At 30.2% G+C, this 13,259-nt stretch overlaps 1 protein-coding gene across 2 annotated transcripts in view; it reads left to right on the top strand.

Moving 5' to 3' along the window:
- LOC129966567 (putative leucine-rich repeat-containing protein DDB_G0290503) overlaps positions 1 to 9,562 on the top strand; it is a 206,199-nt gene extending 196,637 nt beyond the window's left edge. The window contains exon 17 of one of the 2 annotated variants that reach the window (XM_056081022.1): positions 8,020 to 9,562. In XM_056081022.1, the coding sequence (XP_055936997.1) occupies positions 8,020 to 8,957 (938 nt within the window). In that variant the 3' untranslated portion in view covers positions 8,958 to 9,562. The remainder of the gene's footprint in view (positions 1 to 8,019) is intronic. The other variant, XM_056081023.1, reaches the window with a different exon arrangement.
- Positions 9,563 to 13,259: the final 3,697 nt, after the last annotated feature.

Raw genomic sequence — 13,259 nt, 5'->3', positions numbered from 1 at the left:
TTTCTTAAATATTAATCTTTTGGTGCAATTAATATCATATCCCTTCGCATGGTCACTTCGGAAGTTATCAAATGACTCATAAACTAAGCTCAGCTTTGGTTTCCTGGACCGTTTTTGCTTTCTAGTAATAATGTTTCATCTTTACATGGAATTTGTTCTCTCCCATCTTTTAAAAATCAAGTAATAGATTCAAATAAATGTCAATCAAAATATAATAAGCATACTGAATGCAACTTTGCGTAATATTCTTCGACAGATGCCAGAAATTAAAAATAATTTCGATGCGGTGCTTACATACATATCAAACAACCCTCTACAGTCTGTCAAAAGAGTATCTGTGAACTTGTGCTGTAAAGAACACACTACAAGTATTTTATTTTATCAGAATATTTCACTTAAATATACAAATGAAACCAAAACAAAGAAATAAATATTATTTTGATATGTACAAATCATAATAATTCAAACTAAACTCTCATATTAATGCAATTATGGTTATAATTGAAAATAAAAGAAATCAAGTAAAAAAACATGCTCAAAAAAGTATTGGGACTCTTCCCAATAAATAAAAAAATAATGCAAACTTAAAAATTAATATCTTGATGCCACCTTGGTTTTTCATGACCTCTCGTAGTCTATTTGGCAAGGGTTGGACCAATTTTTTGAAAAATGATCCATCGATTTTGACCCTCACTTCGATCAACCAAGATTTCGATTTCTTAAATCCTGCTTGTTAGAAATTTTATGTTAATATGGTTTTTGCTGAAATAATCCCACATATGTTCAATGGGATTAAGATCTGGACTTTGTGCCGGAGTCTTAATAACACTAGGATAGTGGTAGAGGACCCATTACTCGCAAATATCAGTGATGGGTCCTCTATATTTCGGGTCATTATCTTGGTAAATTTAAAATGTCTTAAGATTCCCAGCTTGCTCGCCCTTTGCTTTAAATTTCACTTGAGAATGTAAGACATGTTTATTCATTGTCAACCAATAAAATTTAAGTTCCCAACACTAGTGATTGCCATACAACCCCAGACTATTTGATTGCCACCTCCATATTTGACAGTAGGCCGTAAATTTTTGACATCATAGCTGTATTTGGTTTCTGCCAACCGTTGTGCTTGCCATCCGAACCGAAAATGTTATATTTACTTTCATTAAAAAAAATTACATTTTTCCAAAATTCTTTTGACTGCTTTACATACATTTTAGCAAATGCCAGACCAGCTTGTTGATTTGCTCTGCTGATGTAAAGCTTTCTTTGAGGTACTCTGCCATGATTTTTATGTTTTCTTAAAACATTTCTGTCAGCTTCAGTATTTACAGATTTTCCGAACTTACTTTTACATTGCAGAGTCAGTTTAACTGCACTAGTTTTTGGATTAAAGTGAACTTATTTCACCATCCGCTTCTTTTCACGTTCATTCAATGTCCTTGGACGCCCTGACCATTGCTTGATTTGAACACTATTTGTTTTTTTGTTTAACCTGTGAATAAGATTAAAAACAACAGACCTACTCAATTTCAAGATATGTCCTACACAGCGAATTGATTCCATTTTTTCAATGACTTATTACAAGATTTTGCACATCAACCAATATATCTTTATTTCTTGCCTTTTTTCTAAAACTAATCACATCTAGTGAAATTTTATGCTTAAAATTATAATCTAAAAATGTGGTAGTAAATTCTATTGATGTGTTATATATTTGTTGAATTTCTCATTTCAAAAGTGTGTCACTACTTTTTTGACTTCTATTTGCCTTTGAATTATATTTAAAAAGCTAGATCAAATTATTATTCTGAAATATGAATAAAATTTTACTTACAAACTGTACACCAAATGTTAAAATATTTTTTTTCATTTTTTTTTTTTTTATTTTAATGCGATAAATAGTTTTATAAATAGCTTTGAAGTTATTCAAGCCAAGTGTCCCAATACTTTTTTCACAGACTGCATGTGCTCTTAGTTGATTAAAATTGCATTTGGAATAGCATAAAGCGCGTGAGATTTGTTTGTAAATATCGAAATATGTACCTTTAGAAGTGATATCACATTGATTTATAGCGAATTTTGTCCATTTTTAACAATAATACTCATTCACGGAAAAGAAACATATTTACAAGCAAATGAAATAAAAATGTTATGAACAAAGTGAAATACAGATTACGAAACGAGTTTAATTTATTTCCAACAACATCGTGTTTCGAAGCAATGAATTTTTGGGACTGGCCTCGTTATTCTGAACCTCGATCACATGATGAGGACGTTACCTGAATGGATCTCAACAATCTCTCGAAGCTTTCGCACCACACCACTATGAAGGCGCTTAGTCTACAACGTCTTAGTCTACATCAGGTCTACATATGCGATTGAATTTACTGGAATTTGCTTTCGAATCTAGATCTCAAAGTCGACATTTGCCATTAAGTCACCACTGCTTATTAATGAAACAGGAGTACAAGTTTTATATTTGATGACACTATAACTTCCAAGTGAATAACAAATGGCAAATCTTATATAAAAAGTATACTGAAATAAAAAAATAAAAAACATAAAGATGATTGTCTCGAAAATAGTAGTTATTAGTATCACAAGTCTTATGTACATACAAACATACTAACAGCTCTAAAAGTTGTAAATTTTTAGAAACGAAACTTTGAAAGGAAGATCGAAAAATTATTTAGTAATTTTACTTTATTGCTCTAAGAATTTTTGATTCGCATTTCATATATCTTGAAAATACATCCTATGGTAATCTTAATAGACACTGAATGAGCTAATAGAAGTAATTAATTCACATTGAGCCCACTGTTGCTTATAATTACAACAAAACTCAGTGCATAAATGAATAAAAATGAACGTTGTGCAGGTTATTTCCTTAAGATATTCTGTAGAAATGGATTCAGAGAATTATAGCGCAGAGAATCTTTCATATTTTCGACTTTTTTCTGTAGACCGATTGGGTTTAAAATTTGAAACAGATCTTTCATTTGAGTATAAAACCAACATTTTAGAATTAAGTCATCGTTTACATTCTTGGATACAAAGAGAAAATATTGTAATCGTCAAAAAATTCAAACTCGAGATTTTGGCGAATCTTCATATGTCATACCTCTCTGAATAAAAAAAAAATGTCATTACGTTTGTCAATATACAAGATTATTCAAAATTGTTTTGGGCTAAATGTATGCTCTTTAAACCATTTTATCAAATTTTGAATGTGATCCATATAGAGGGAATCTGTTTGTTTGGCTATCCAAGAACGATAATTACAGCATTAAATATCCAAATGCATAAAATTTAGTATACAGTTTTGCATCTAAAATGTAGATCCTTATGAAATTTGGAACCATATCCGTCAAAGAATAAACTGTCTGTCAGTCTGTACTTTTGCATGCATGTTAACGCGATAATCCAGAAAAGCTGTGTCTTAGATAAATAAATTTTAATCACAGTTCTAACATCAAAAATATACATTCCGTTTTGTGTGTCGAACGAAATCAGTGTGCCATCTGTTGATCTGCATTTTTACATGCGTGTAATCGCGATAGTTCAAAAACGCAAGAACTCTATGAACTTTCCTGCAAACCAATATAATTATTATACTGGGAAGCAATATACTCTCGCATGAGGGATTCTGAAAATAAAAATCTAAGCACTTCTTGTGTACAGCCGACTACCCCTCCACCACTGAACGTAGCAGTATCGACAAGATTTGTTGTGGCCGAATGCTATCTTTAGCATTGTTGATCCTTGCATTGACCGATTCATCAAACTGACTTTCTCTTCGAGGTAAATTAGCCCAAACCACAAAGTGATCCATTACTGACCTTCCTCCCCATCTTCGCATTCGCCTATCTTCCTAATAAACAAAGAGCAGGCCATCACTAAAAGAAAATCTCCGCGAAATTCAAATTATTTCAACAAATTCTTGTTCCACAACAACAGAAATTCAAACACTTTCAAACTTTAAACAGTTGATTAAAAAGCTCACCATTTTTAACATCATGTCCTTCAGAGTTTTAAGATTATCTGGTGTCATCAATACCATTTCATACCTTAAGTCATTATTTTCAACTTTCAGATTCTTTCTTCATTCCGAGATTTCTCTGCATTCCTTTAAATGATGATAAACAGTACCGATTCCTCCACAAATGCTTTTATTTTCCTGCAGTTTTCCAAATCTTTAGAAATAGGCGGGAAATCTCCCATACCCTGATATAATTTGGATTAAAAGTGGATGGTATCTTCTTATTTTTATTTCTGGATTCGAAATAAAGTCGTAAGTTACTTTTCCTTTTTTTGGACATATACCATCTGCCAAACCATTGTAGCTTTATTTCTTCTCTTCATTCCCATTTTAAAACGCCATTTGATTTGGGAACAATTAGATCGACACTCTCTTTCTGTGCCGCCAACTTTGCATATTGATCCGTCTTTTCATTATCATATATCCCAAAATGGGCCTTAACCCAATTCAATTCTATCCACTTGTTCATTTTTACACTTTTTATCTTTCTTTTTATCGTCCAGACTTCCTTATTACAATTGTGAGATGATTGTATGGCTTATAGGACTGATAGAGATAAAATCTAAGAACTCGAGGCATTCACAGTCTTGTTGAAAGTCCCCAATTTTATATACTGGATGGGAGGAGGGGGGTAATAAAACCTTTATCAGAGAGCATGAGAGAAAACTTCAGGAAGATCACTTCATCTGAATTCAGTTATCACACGCACATTCAATTATCATGGAAAGACAGACCGACAGATCATGGATCGATTTTGTCGAAAATTTAACAAATCTAAATCGTCTTCTTTATCCATTATCACCCATCTAGCTAGTTGCTTTTGTAAATTATAATGTGTCATATATACTAGAACGAAATCCCCCGGAGGGATCCCTCATAATGAGATGAGATGCTTCCGGCATGGCGGTTGGATCTCGCCAGCCTGGAGGGTACATAAATAGGTAGGGGACTGGCTCCTCCCATCAATAACGGGTTACTTCTTTAGGAAAGGGTTAAACCCCGGTTTTTTCCCCCTCCTTAGGACTTAACCACAGTTCCCGCCAATGTTGCTATTGCGGAGGTCCGGACATTCAGTATTTATTATCCGTGTGCCTTCGGAGAGTCAGTGATATGGCTATACTAGAACGAACGAGCAGGCACACTTTAGACAGACGGACTTTATTCAACATTTGATATTTAAAGTAAAGATCATAAGTCAAATTTTAGTCGTTTTGATCGTATCCGATTCTAGCTCATATTGACAGACAAATAGAAGCCCAAAAAAGAATTTCTGTGACTCAGGGAAGATCCAAAACAGAGTGATTCATTAAAATCACGAGATCGAGTATTTTGACGTGTGTGTAATAATTAAGTAAAAATAGGCATTAAATTTCAGTTTTTAGTCTTCAAATATATTTCGTTCAATGAAAAAAAAATTTCCTTTAAAATAAAGCCAGCATTTTACAGAATTAAAAAAAAATAGATTTAATGAATCTCCCTTTAACAGTATAATTTGATTATGGTTCTCAAACCTTTAAACCTTTAACCAATTAATATTTCGGAAAGTTTTTTTTACCGTTTCTAATAAAATTTATTTATATAATAAATACTTTACATTTTATTATCGAGTACAAATGACTACTTTAGAAACTGTTTATAATGCAATCATGATGAGTCTGTTAAATTGAATTACTATACAAGGCAAAAATTCGACATTAAAGAAATAAGATTTTACTGTACAAGATATGTAAAAACAGAAAAGTATCATCACTTGAAGTAACGATATATATTTAAAATATCATTTAAGACAATTCATTATCATCATTCGACAAATTTTCAGTGCCATTACCTTATTTATTATCAGTAGCCTTAGACGACTCATTGATTCTGCGGGATTAATGCTAACTAAAATTTTCAACTAAATATTTTATGTCATTGAGTCTATTATCTTTTTCAGTAAAATATTTTTAAGATTCAAATGTCGAGGGTCACATAATTCATATTATTATAGAAGACGTTCGTTTTAATATGTATCTCTATTTTTCTGCTTGCTCCCATAAAATGTGAAGCAAATAGGATTAAATTTCAATGAATACCAAAACTTTTTTATTGAAACCAAATTTCTATTTTTAAAAGATATGAGTACAGAAAATAGAATCGTACAGCATTGAACTATGAAGTGCATTACAAAATATGAATAATTTATTTGAATAAAAAAACTCGCTGATTTATCATAATTTAAATTTTAATTTCAAGAAAATTTAAATGACTTAGATAATAACATTTTATTTTGTTACAGCCAATAAATGTACTTTTGAAAAAATGATGTATGCAATCCTGTTGTACTAAAGAACTGTATTCAGTGAAATATTCTGGACACTCCAACTTTTTAAATAAAAAAATAGTTTCTATCTTCTGTGACCCATTTTAACCAAGTTACGAAGCTTTGAATATCAATGTTTTAGGACAATGAACAACTTCATAATATTTGGCTAATCAGCTTTGGGAAATTTTCAGGAGCTGATTAGCGTATCTTTGAGATGATCGATGGAGTGGTCTAAAAATCGGGCATTTTTATAAGATGGTAATATTTAAATTTTCCTCGTTCAGTTTTAAATGCAAAAGAGTGGATCTGCCGTTTCAATTAAAATGTTAGTATCCAAAAATATTTCATAAATATGATTCATTGGAATCGTAGGCCTATATAAAAGTATGAAATACGTTATTCATCAGAATATATAGTGATTTAAATTACGTAAAAGAGTATTCTTTTCTTTAAATTATTTTTCCAATTAGATATACACTGAGTGGCCAAATTTTTATGACTTCTCTCTCAATATTATTACGGACCACCATTATTACAGTATTACGGACCACCTTTAGTCCGTAATACTGCTCGCATTCTTCCTGGCATAGATTCTGTGAGATGTTGGTAGGTGGTAGGAGGAATTTGACCCCATATCCGATGAAGTGCACTTCCCAGTCCCTTCAGATTTGATAGAACTGGATCCAGCTGCCTGATGCCGATCTCATCCCACAAAATCTTAGTTGGATTAAGATCTGGTGATTGTGCGGGCCAACAAAGCACATTCCTTTTTCAAGATCCCTGCGTTTCTCTTACTTGTGATTGACATGAATCAGAAATCCCTATCAGAATCTTAATAATATATTAGCACTGTAAAAAAATATTTTCGCTATCAATATCTCAGGTTATATAAAACCAGGGATAAAATGTTCAAGAGCCTTTCCCTCATTTCTTTCTGTGTCATTCTGTGTTGTGTGTGTGCTCGTCGCTTGTACATAATGCCTGCTTCTCACCAGATGAAATAAAACGACGTCAAAAAATCGAAAGTCTCTTCACTGTCTTCGAAACTGCCTTCTGATTAAAAAATTACGTGCTTACATATATATATATATATATATATATATATATATATATATATATATATATACAGAATTATTGAATTAGTAATAGAGAAATTTCAAAAGTGCATAAAAGTTTTTTTCGTATACTTATTTTTCTAAAATATATCAAGTTTCGCGCATTTCATTTCTTACAGACGCGTGCTGAAGTTTACGTCTTTCTAATTCTAGATTTAACTTAATCTTTTAATTTGAACTTTTATCAACGTGATGGCGAACGCTGATAAAAGGTAATTTTTCCCAAGCACTCCTAACATACCCATAAAGTTACATTTTATTTTGTGTAAAATAAATTATTGGAAAATATGATTAAAATATTGTTTTAAAAGTTAATGATAAATAAAAATTGAATTTGCATATTAAAAAATCAGTGTCATTAAAAAAATATTTCTTGAATTTTCAGACGATGTAAAAATTATTTTCTACGGTAATATGTTACCGCGAAAAAGCGTCAAAATCTCACTTATTTTGTAATGAATTAAAATTTTAATTAGATAAAATTTGTAGAGCTCCAGCACTTACAGACACACATTCATCTTTATTATTAGTAATAAAGATTAAATGCTATTTAATTCCAGGTCAAAAGAAACCCCATCTGGATAACATTTCATCAGTGAAGCAGACACCCATCAAGCATCCATCGAGGCATAAGCGCCACGCAAATAAAAAGAGCATGGAACCTGCATACATGGAAGATCCCAACAACATCCCGAACGATAGACCTTACGAAAATCCCGATATTCATTCCCAACTTGTTGGATATCACGCTACCCTTATGTCCTGTCAAGACATGATCAAAGATCTGCATGCTCAACTGAAGGACAGACACTGCAATGAAATCATGAACAAGCACGAGTTGAATCGAACTGTTTACGGATATTTAGAAGACATCGATCACTGCATTGATGATCTGTGCAAGAAAATGGAAACCAGCACTGGAGAAAGCCCAAGTCAAAGTTACAGTTACAAATCAGCTTTCAGCACTAACGTGACAGCGACGGATACACCGGAAGAACACGTGTACGAAACTCCGGAAGGATTTACTCATCCTCTTATGGACAAACTGAAAGAAAACGAAGACAGACTTCTGCGATTTGAGGTACTGCTGAACGACAAAGAACAACAGCTCAAACTGTCAGCGGAGAATGCCCTACAGCTGGAAGAGCAGTTGAGCAGCATCAAACAGTCTCTGTACGAGATCCAGATTGAGAACATGGAACTGAAAGAATGTCTTGAATTGAGTGAGAACAAACAATTAGAGATGGAAGATTCGTCGAATCAAATGCTGAGAGAGCTTCAAGTGACAATGCAGAGATTAGCGGACCTGGAGGAAAGATTCAGGTGCTTAAATGACAAACAATACATCCAAAAGGACATGGATAAACCTATGTACCCAGTACAGTACCCTTACCATAACGGTGATACTTGGGAGGAGGGAAACAGCACAGCAAACATTCCAGTTCGAGAGAGAGGAAGTTCTAATTATTCAAGAGACTGGGAAAGCGAAGACTATTAACGGGCTTTTAGAGATATCGTGAATTATAAACTTAATGAAAATATTAATTTGTTGTTAGTTGAGCTTACACTTTTAACGTTATTAGATAGGTTATTCAAAGAATGATTTTTCAGAGTGAAAAACTGCATTAATACTACTAATCGTATTGGTAAGTTGCCAGTGAAATCTCATTAAAAGATATTTAGAATCTACTGTTTGAAACCTTTAAGTGAGAAGAATATAATTTCCTCCATACAACAAACGTTATATAACATATAGCATAAAAATTAAATTTAAATAATACGCTTTCATCATAGTTTGAATGAATGTTACTATTAAATCAGCAATACATTTTATATTTTTAACTTTTCTATTTCGCTTAAAAGATATATTATTACCTATCAAATTTAAGAACTTAAAAGAGAAAACAAGGCTTTGGAATCGCATAAATATATATTTTTTAAACAAATCTGGAAAAAAAAATTCTAATTAGAGACTATTAATAAAATTTTAAGTGCAAACCGAAACGTTTTACATCAATAAAATCAACCAGTAAATAAATTTTTCCCTGAAAAAGAAAGCCTTTAAAAAAAGAAAAGGTAAATTAAGAAAATATTACAAAGAATTGTACAGTGAAAAAGAATTTTTAAAATATTTAGAATCAAAAAATACGTTAAAAACTTCATTTATTTTTATATGAAAGAATTTTAAATATAAACTTATAATTTGTTTTAACAATTCTATGAAGAACAAATGACAAACAAATTTACAAAAATAATAATATTTCTATAATTAGTTTCTGTTCACTATCAAATTTCATTCCTTTTATTCTACATTCTCTTGAAAAAGAATCGAGTAAGAATAAATCATATTCCTTTAATAAATGAACATGATCATTCTTCAAAAATTATATAAACATTCTGATTCGATTTATTTCTTCTGCTGGAACAAATAATGAAATAAATCCTGTTACAATGAGATACGATAATTTATTAATATGTTAAAATAATTATAAATTAACAAGTTTGCAATAAGCACAGGAACAAAAATTATTTGCTGACAACTACTAATATAATTAGTACTTGAGAATAATGAGAAAAAAATCAGTTACTCAATTAATAAGAGTTTAATTTTGTTTAGAATTCCTTCCTTGGAATAAGGAGCTAATTTTTTTTACACTCGAAAGGGAAAAAAACTGTATCTAGCTTGTACGCTGCAGAATGGCGATCCAAATAGCTTATTGCTTATGGATAAGGATATATTTTTTACTCCATAACTTAATGTGCATGATGTGTTATATTTCCATGTTCTTCGACGTTGTTATCCAATAAACCTTCCACTAGATAGCACTGCCTCAGACACAACTAGATCTCTCAATATTTTTCGAAGGGAGAAAACGAATGTAAACTGTGCATTTAGTTTTAGATGTGACTTTAAGAGAACAAAACAGACGCATTGATTTTTATATTTCATGAATGTGCATTTACAATAACCTATCAAATAATCATTTTCGATGTATTGTGAAAGATTACTGTTAATGAATATTTCTGTAACATTGATGTTAAACTGTGAAAACAATACTGCATGATTATTCTAAATACCTAATAGAATTATTTATGTTGCTTGGTAGAATACTGAAGGCATGCTCGAATTTACTTCATATCTTTTATTTTAGAACAATAAGATTTCATGTATTTTTAGAATATTTTTATTTTAAAAATACTATAAGAATTCATTTTTTCATTGATGAATAATGAATATAAAAATTAAATTTGCTCACTATCAAAACTAGTTTCATTTAAAAGCAAATGATGAGTTTAAAAAAGAAAGTTTTTGCTATAATTTTATGCACCATCAAGATATTTGCAAAGCTGTTATTCAGTAAATCACTTTTATATCCTAAGAAATTTTCAACGATAAGAAGTAAAGAAGCTATTCTTAAAACGGAATAAAGGAATGATTATAAAATTCCACTTATTTTATTAATGCAGATGATGTAATAAAAATAAAAACTTTATTTCAATATTTAACCCGATATATTTTTAATTCTATATTCTTTAAAAACCTGTTTAGAAAAAAGAATAAAATGGATTTCTTGTAAAAAAGAAGTTAGTCGGGAAAAGAAAAAAAAAAAAAAAAAAAAAAAAAACAAGGTTTAAAATGCATGCAATCTCATAAGTCATTTTAAACTATTTATATTTCGACTGCAATATAAAAGCTGCTATAAATTTCAACATTCACATACACACAAGAATTCAAAAACTTACTTTTTAAAAAACACATTTTACTATACATAATAAATATTCACAATTAACGTCCTAATTTTCCAATAGATGGGGGAAAAAATATCCTATTGGCAGAATTTCAAATAGCGTAATTTGTATATTTTTGATACCAAAATTAAATATAAACAGTGTAAAGGAGGCTGTTTCAATGCAAAATAATGGATAGATAACAAACACTGCCACCAATTTCTAAAACCCATAACAATTTAATTTAAACAAAGCAACTTCCATTTCTAAACCATATTGCTTAAAGAAAATAGTGCATCCTAACATTTCATACTAAACATAGAATATTTAATAAATAAAAATAATTTCTAACCAGGCTTTTTATATACTTTTAGAGGCTGCGTCTTAATATCTCACATTACCTCATTATAGAAGAAAGAAAAATTTGAAACCATCCATCCAAGAAATCCCAAAGATATTTTACAGAAACTTTTTAAAATTAAATTTCTACACAAATCCATGCCAGCACAGTTCACGTTGATATGTTAAAAGGAAAGCTCATGCATAAAATTCCTGCCTGTAAAAAATTATTAATTCAGCCTGCCGATGCATGACTATACTACATAATTCATATAAAAAACTATGTTGCTCTAGCTTTAATAGGTGTAAAAACCAGCTTAGCAATTGCAGAGCTCAAAAGCACCCTCACATAATTAGATAATAGAATCACAGTGTGAAATTGCACATTTTGTTGGCAAAGGCTTAAATGTAAAAGAAAAGCATAGCGGCAGCAACTTAACGAAGGCTCTGAAATAGTAAATCCATATTAATTTTATATAAAAAAAGAAAAAAATGAAGCATATTCAAGAAAATATGGAACTCATATCCTTGTTATTCAGAATAAAAATAAATATTTTTAAAAGCGCAAATAATACATGCAAATTAAGCAAATTTCCACTTAAAGAAGGAATTAATTACAGCCCAAAATTTCAGAATTTCTTTTTTAAAATAAAAGAAATGTAGAATGTTCGTTTATGGGTTCTGATTTTTTTATTTCTCGATTTTAAACAATCAAGAAACCCAAACGATTTTTTCTTCATGTATAAATAACAATTTAAATAAAAACAATAAATAGTAACAAAAACAAGCTTCCCATTTCATTAATTAAGCTAATCTTCAAAATTCATGTTCACTGATTTAATTAATATTCTATAACTGAATTTCAAAGCACAAGAATTAAAATCAACTACATCTGAGTAAAAAATATATAATTTTAAAAAAAGTGAAAAATTCAAAATGAAGTAAAATATCACAACACACTAAAATTAAAATTTGTATTTCCTTAATAATCTGATTCAATTTCTGTAACAAATGGATCTATGGAAAATCTTTGGGAGTTTTTAAATTTAACTCTTTCCAATTTTTATGTGAATGTAATCTAAGCTTTTCTTTAAGAAATTGAGATCTAGAACTTTGCTGCATCAGAACAAATATTTTAGACATAAAATAAATTATAAAATCTGTGGAATTTATTTTAAATCAACTACTTTGTATAAAAAGCCTCTATGCAGCAATAAAAAAATTTAAAATTAATTAAAACGTCAAGACTAACCTTTTTTAAATAAAATTCCTTATCTATTTTAATTTACTGATATCAGTACAAGTTGAACTTTTACTGTAAACAACATGAAAGTAATTTTTAAATGCTCTTTCAATTATTGGAATTTTTATCAAATGAATGAAGAAGGTTATGAAAAAGAGATGTAAACGATGTTTTTCTCTGTAAGATTTTAGAGAAATTTATATAAAAAATCATTACAATGCTTTACAAGATCTTAAATATTCATTTCAACAGAATATAATTTAACAAAATGTAATCACAAAACCCAGAAAAAAGATGACCTGATCTCAGAGCATTTATTTATTTTGTAAATAATCACACTCAACCCTTCCAGAGTTCCAATTTTCATTCATTTGTGATGTACTTCCATGTTTAGAGTATTTATTTTTCAGTACTTTCAGTTGTATTTTTGTGCTCATTTCAAATGGACCAACAATGGTAATGAACACTGGACTGTATTTGATACTGGTT

The sequence above is a fragment of the Argiope bruennichi genome, chromosome 4 (assembly GCF_947563725.1).
Source record: "Argiope bruennichi chromosome 4, qqArgBrue1.1, whole genome shotgun sequence".
Lineage (NCBI taxonomy): Eukaryota > Metazoa > Arthropoda > Arachnida > Araneae > Araneidae > Argiope > Argiope bruennichi.
This window is presented reverse-complemented; position numbering and strand designations above follow the sequence as displayed.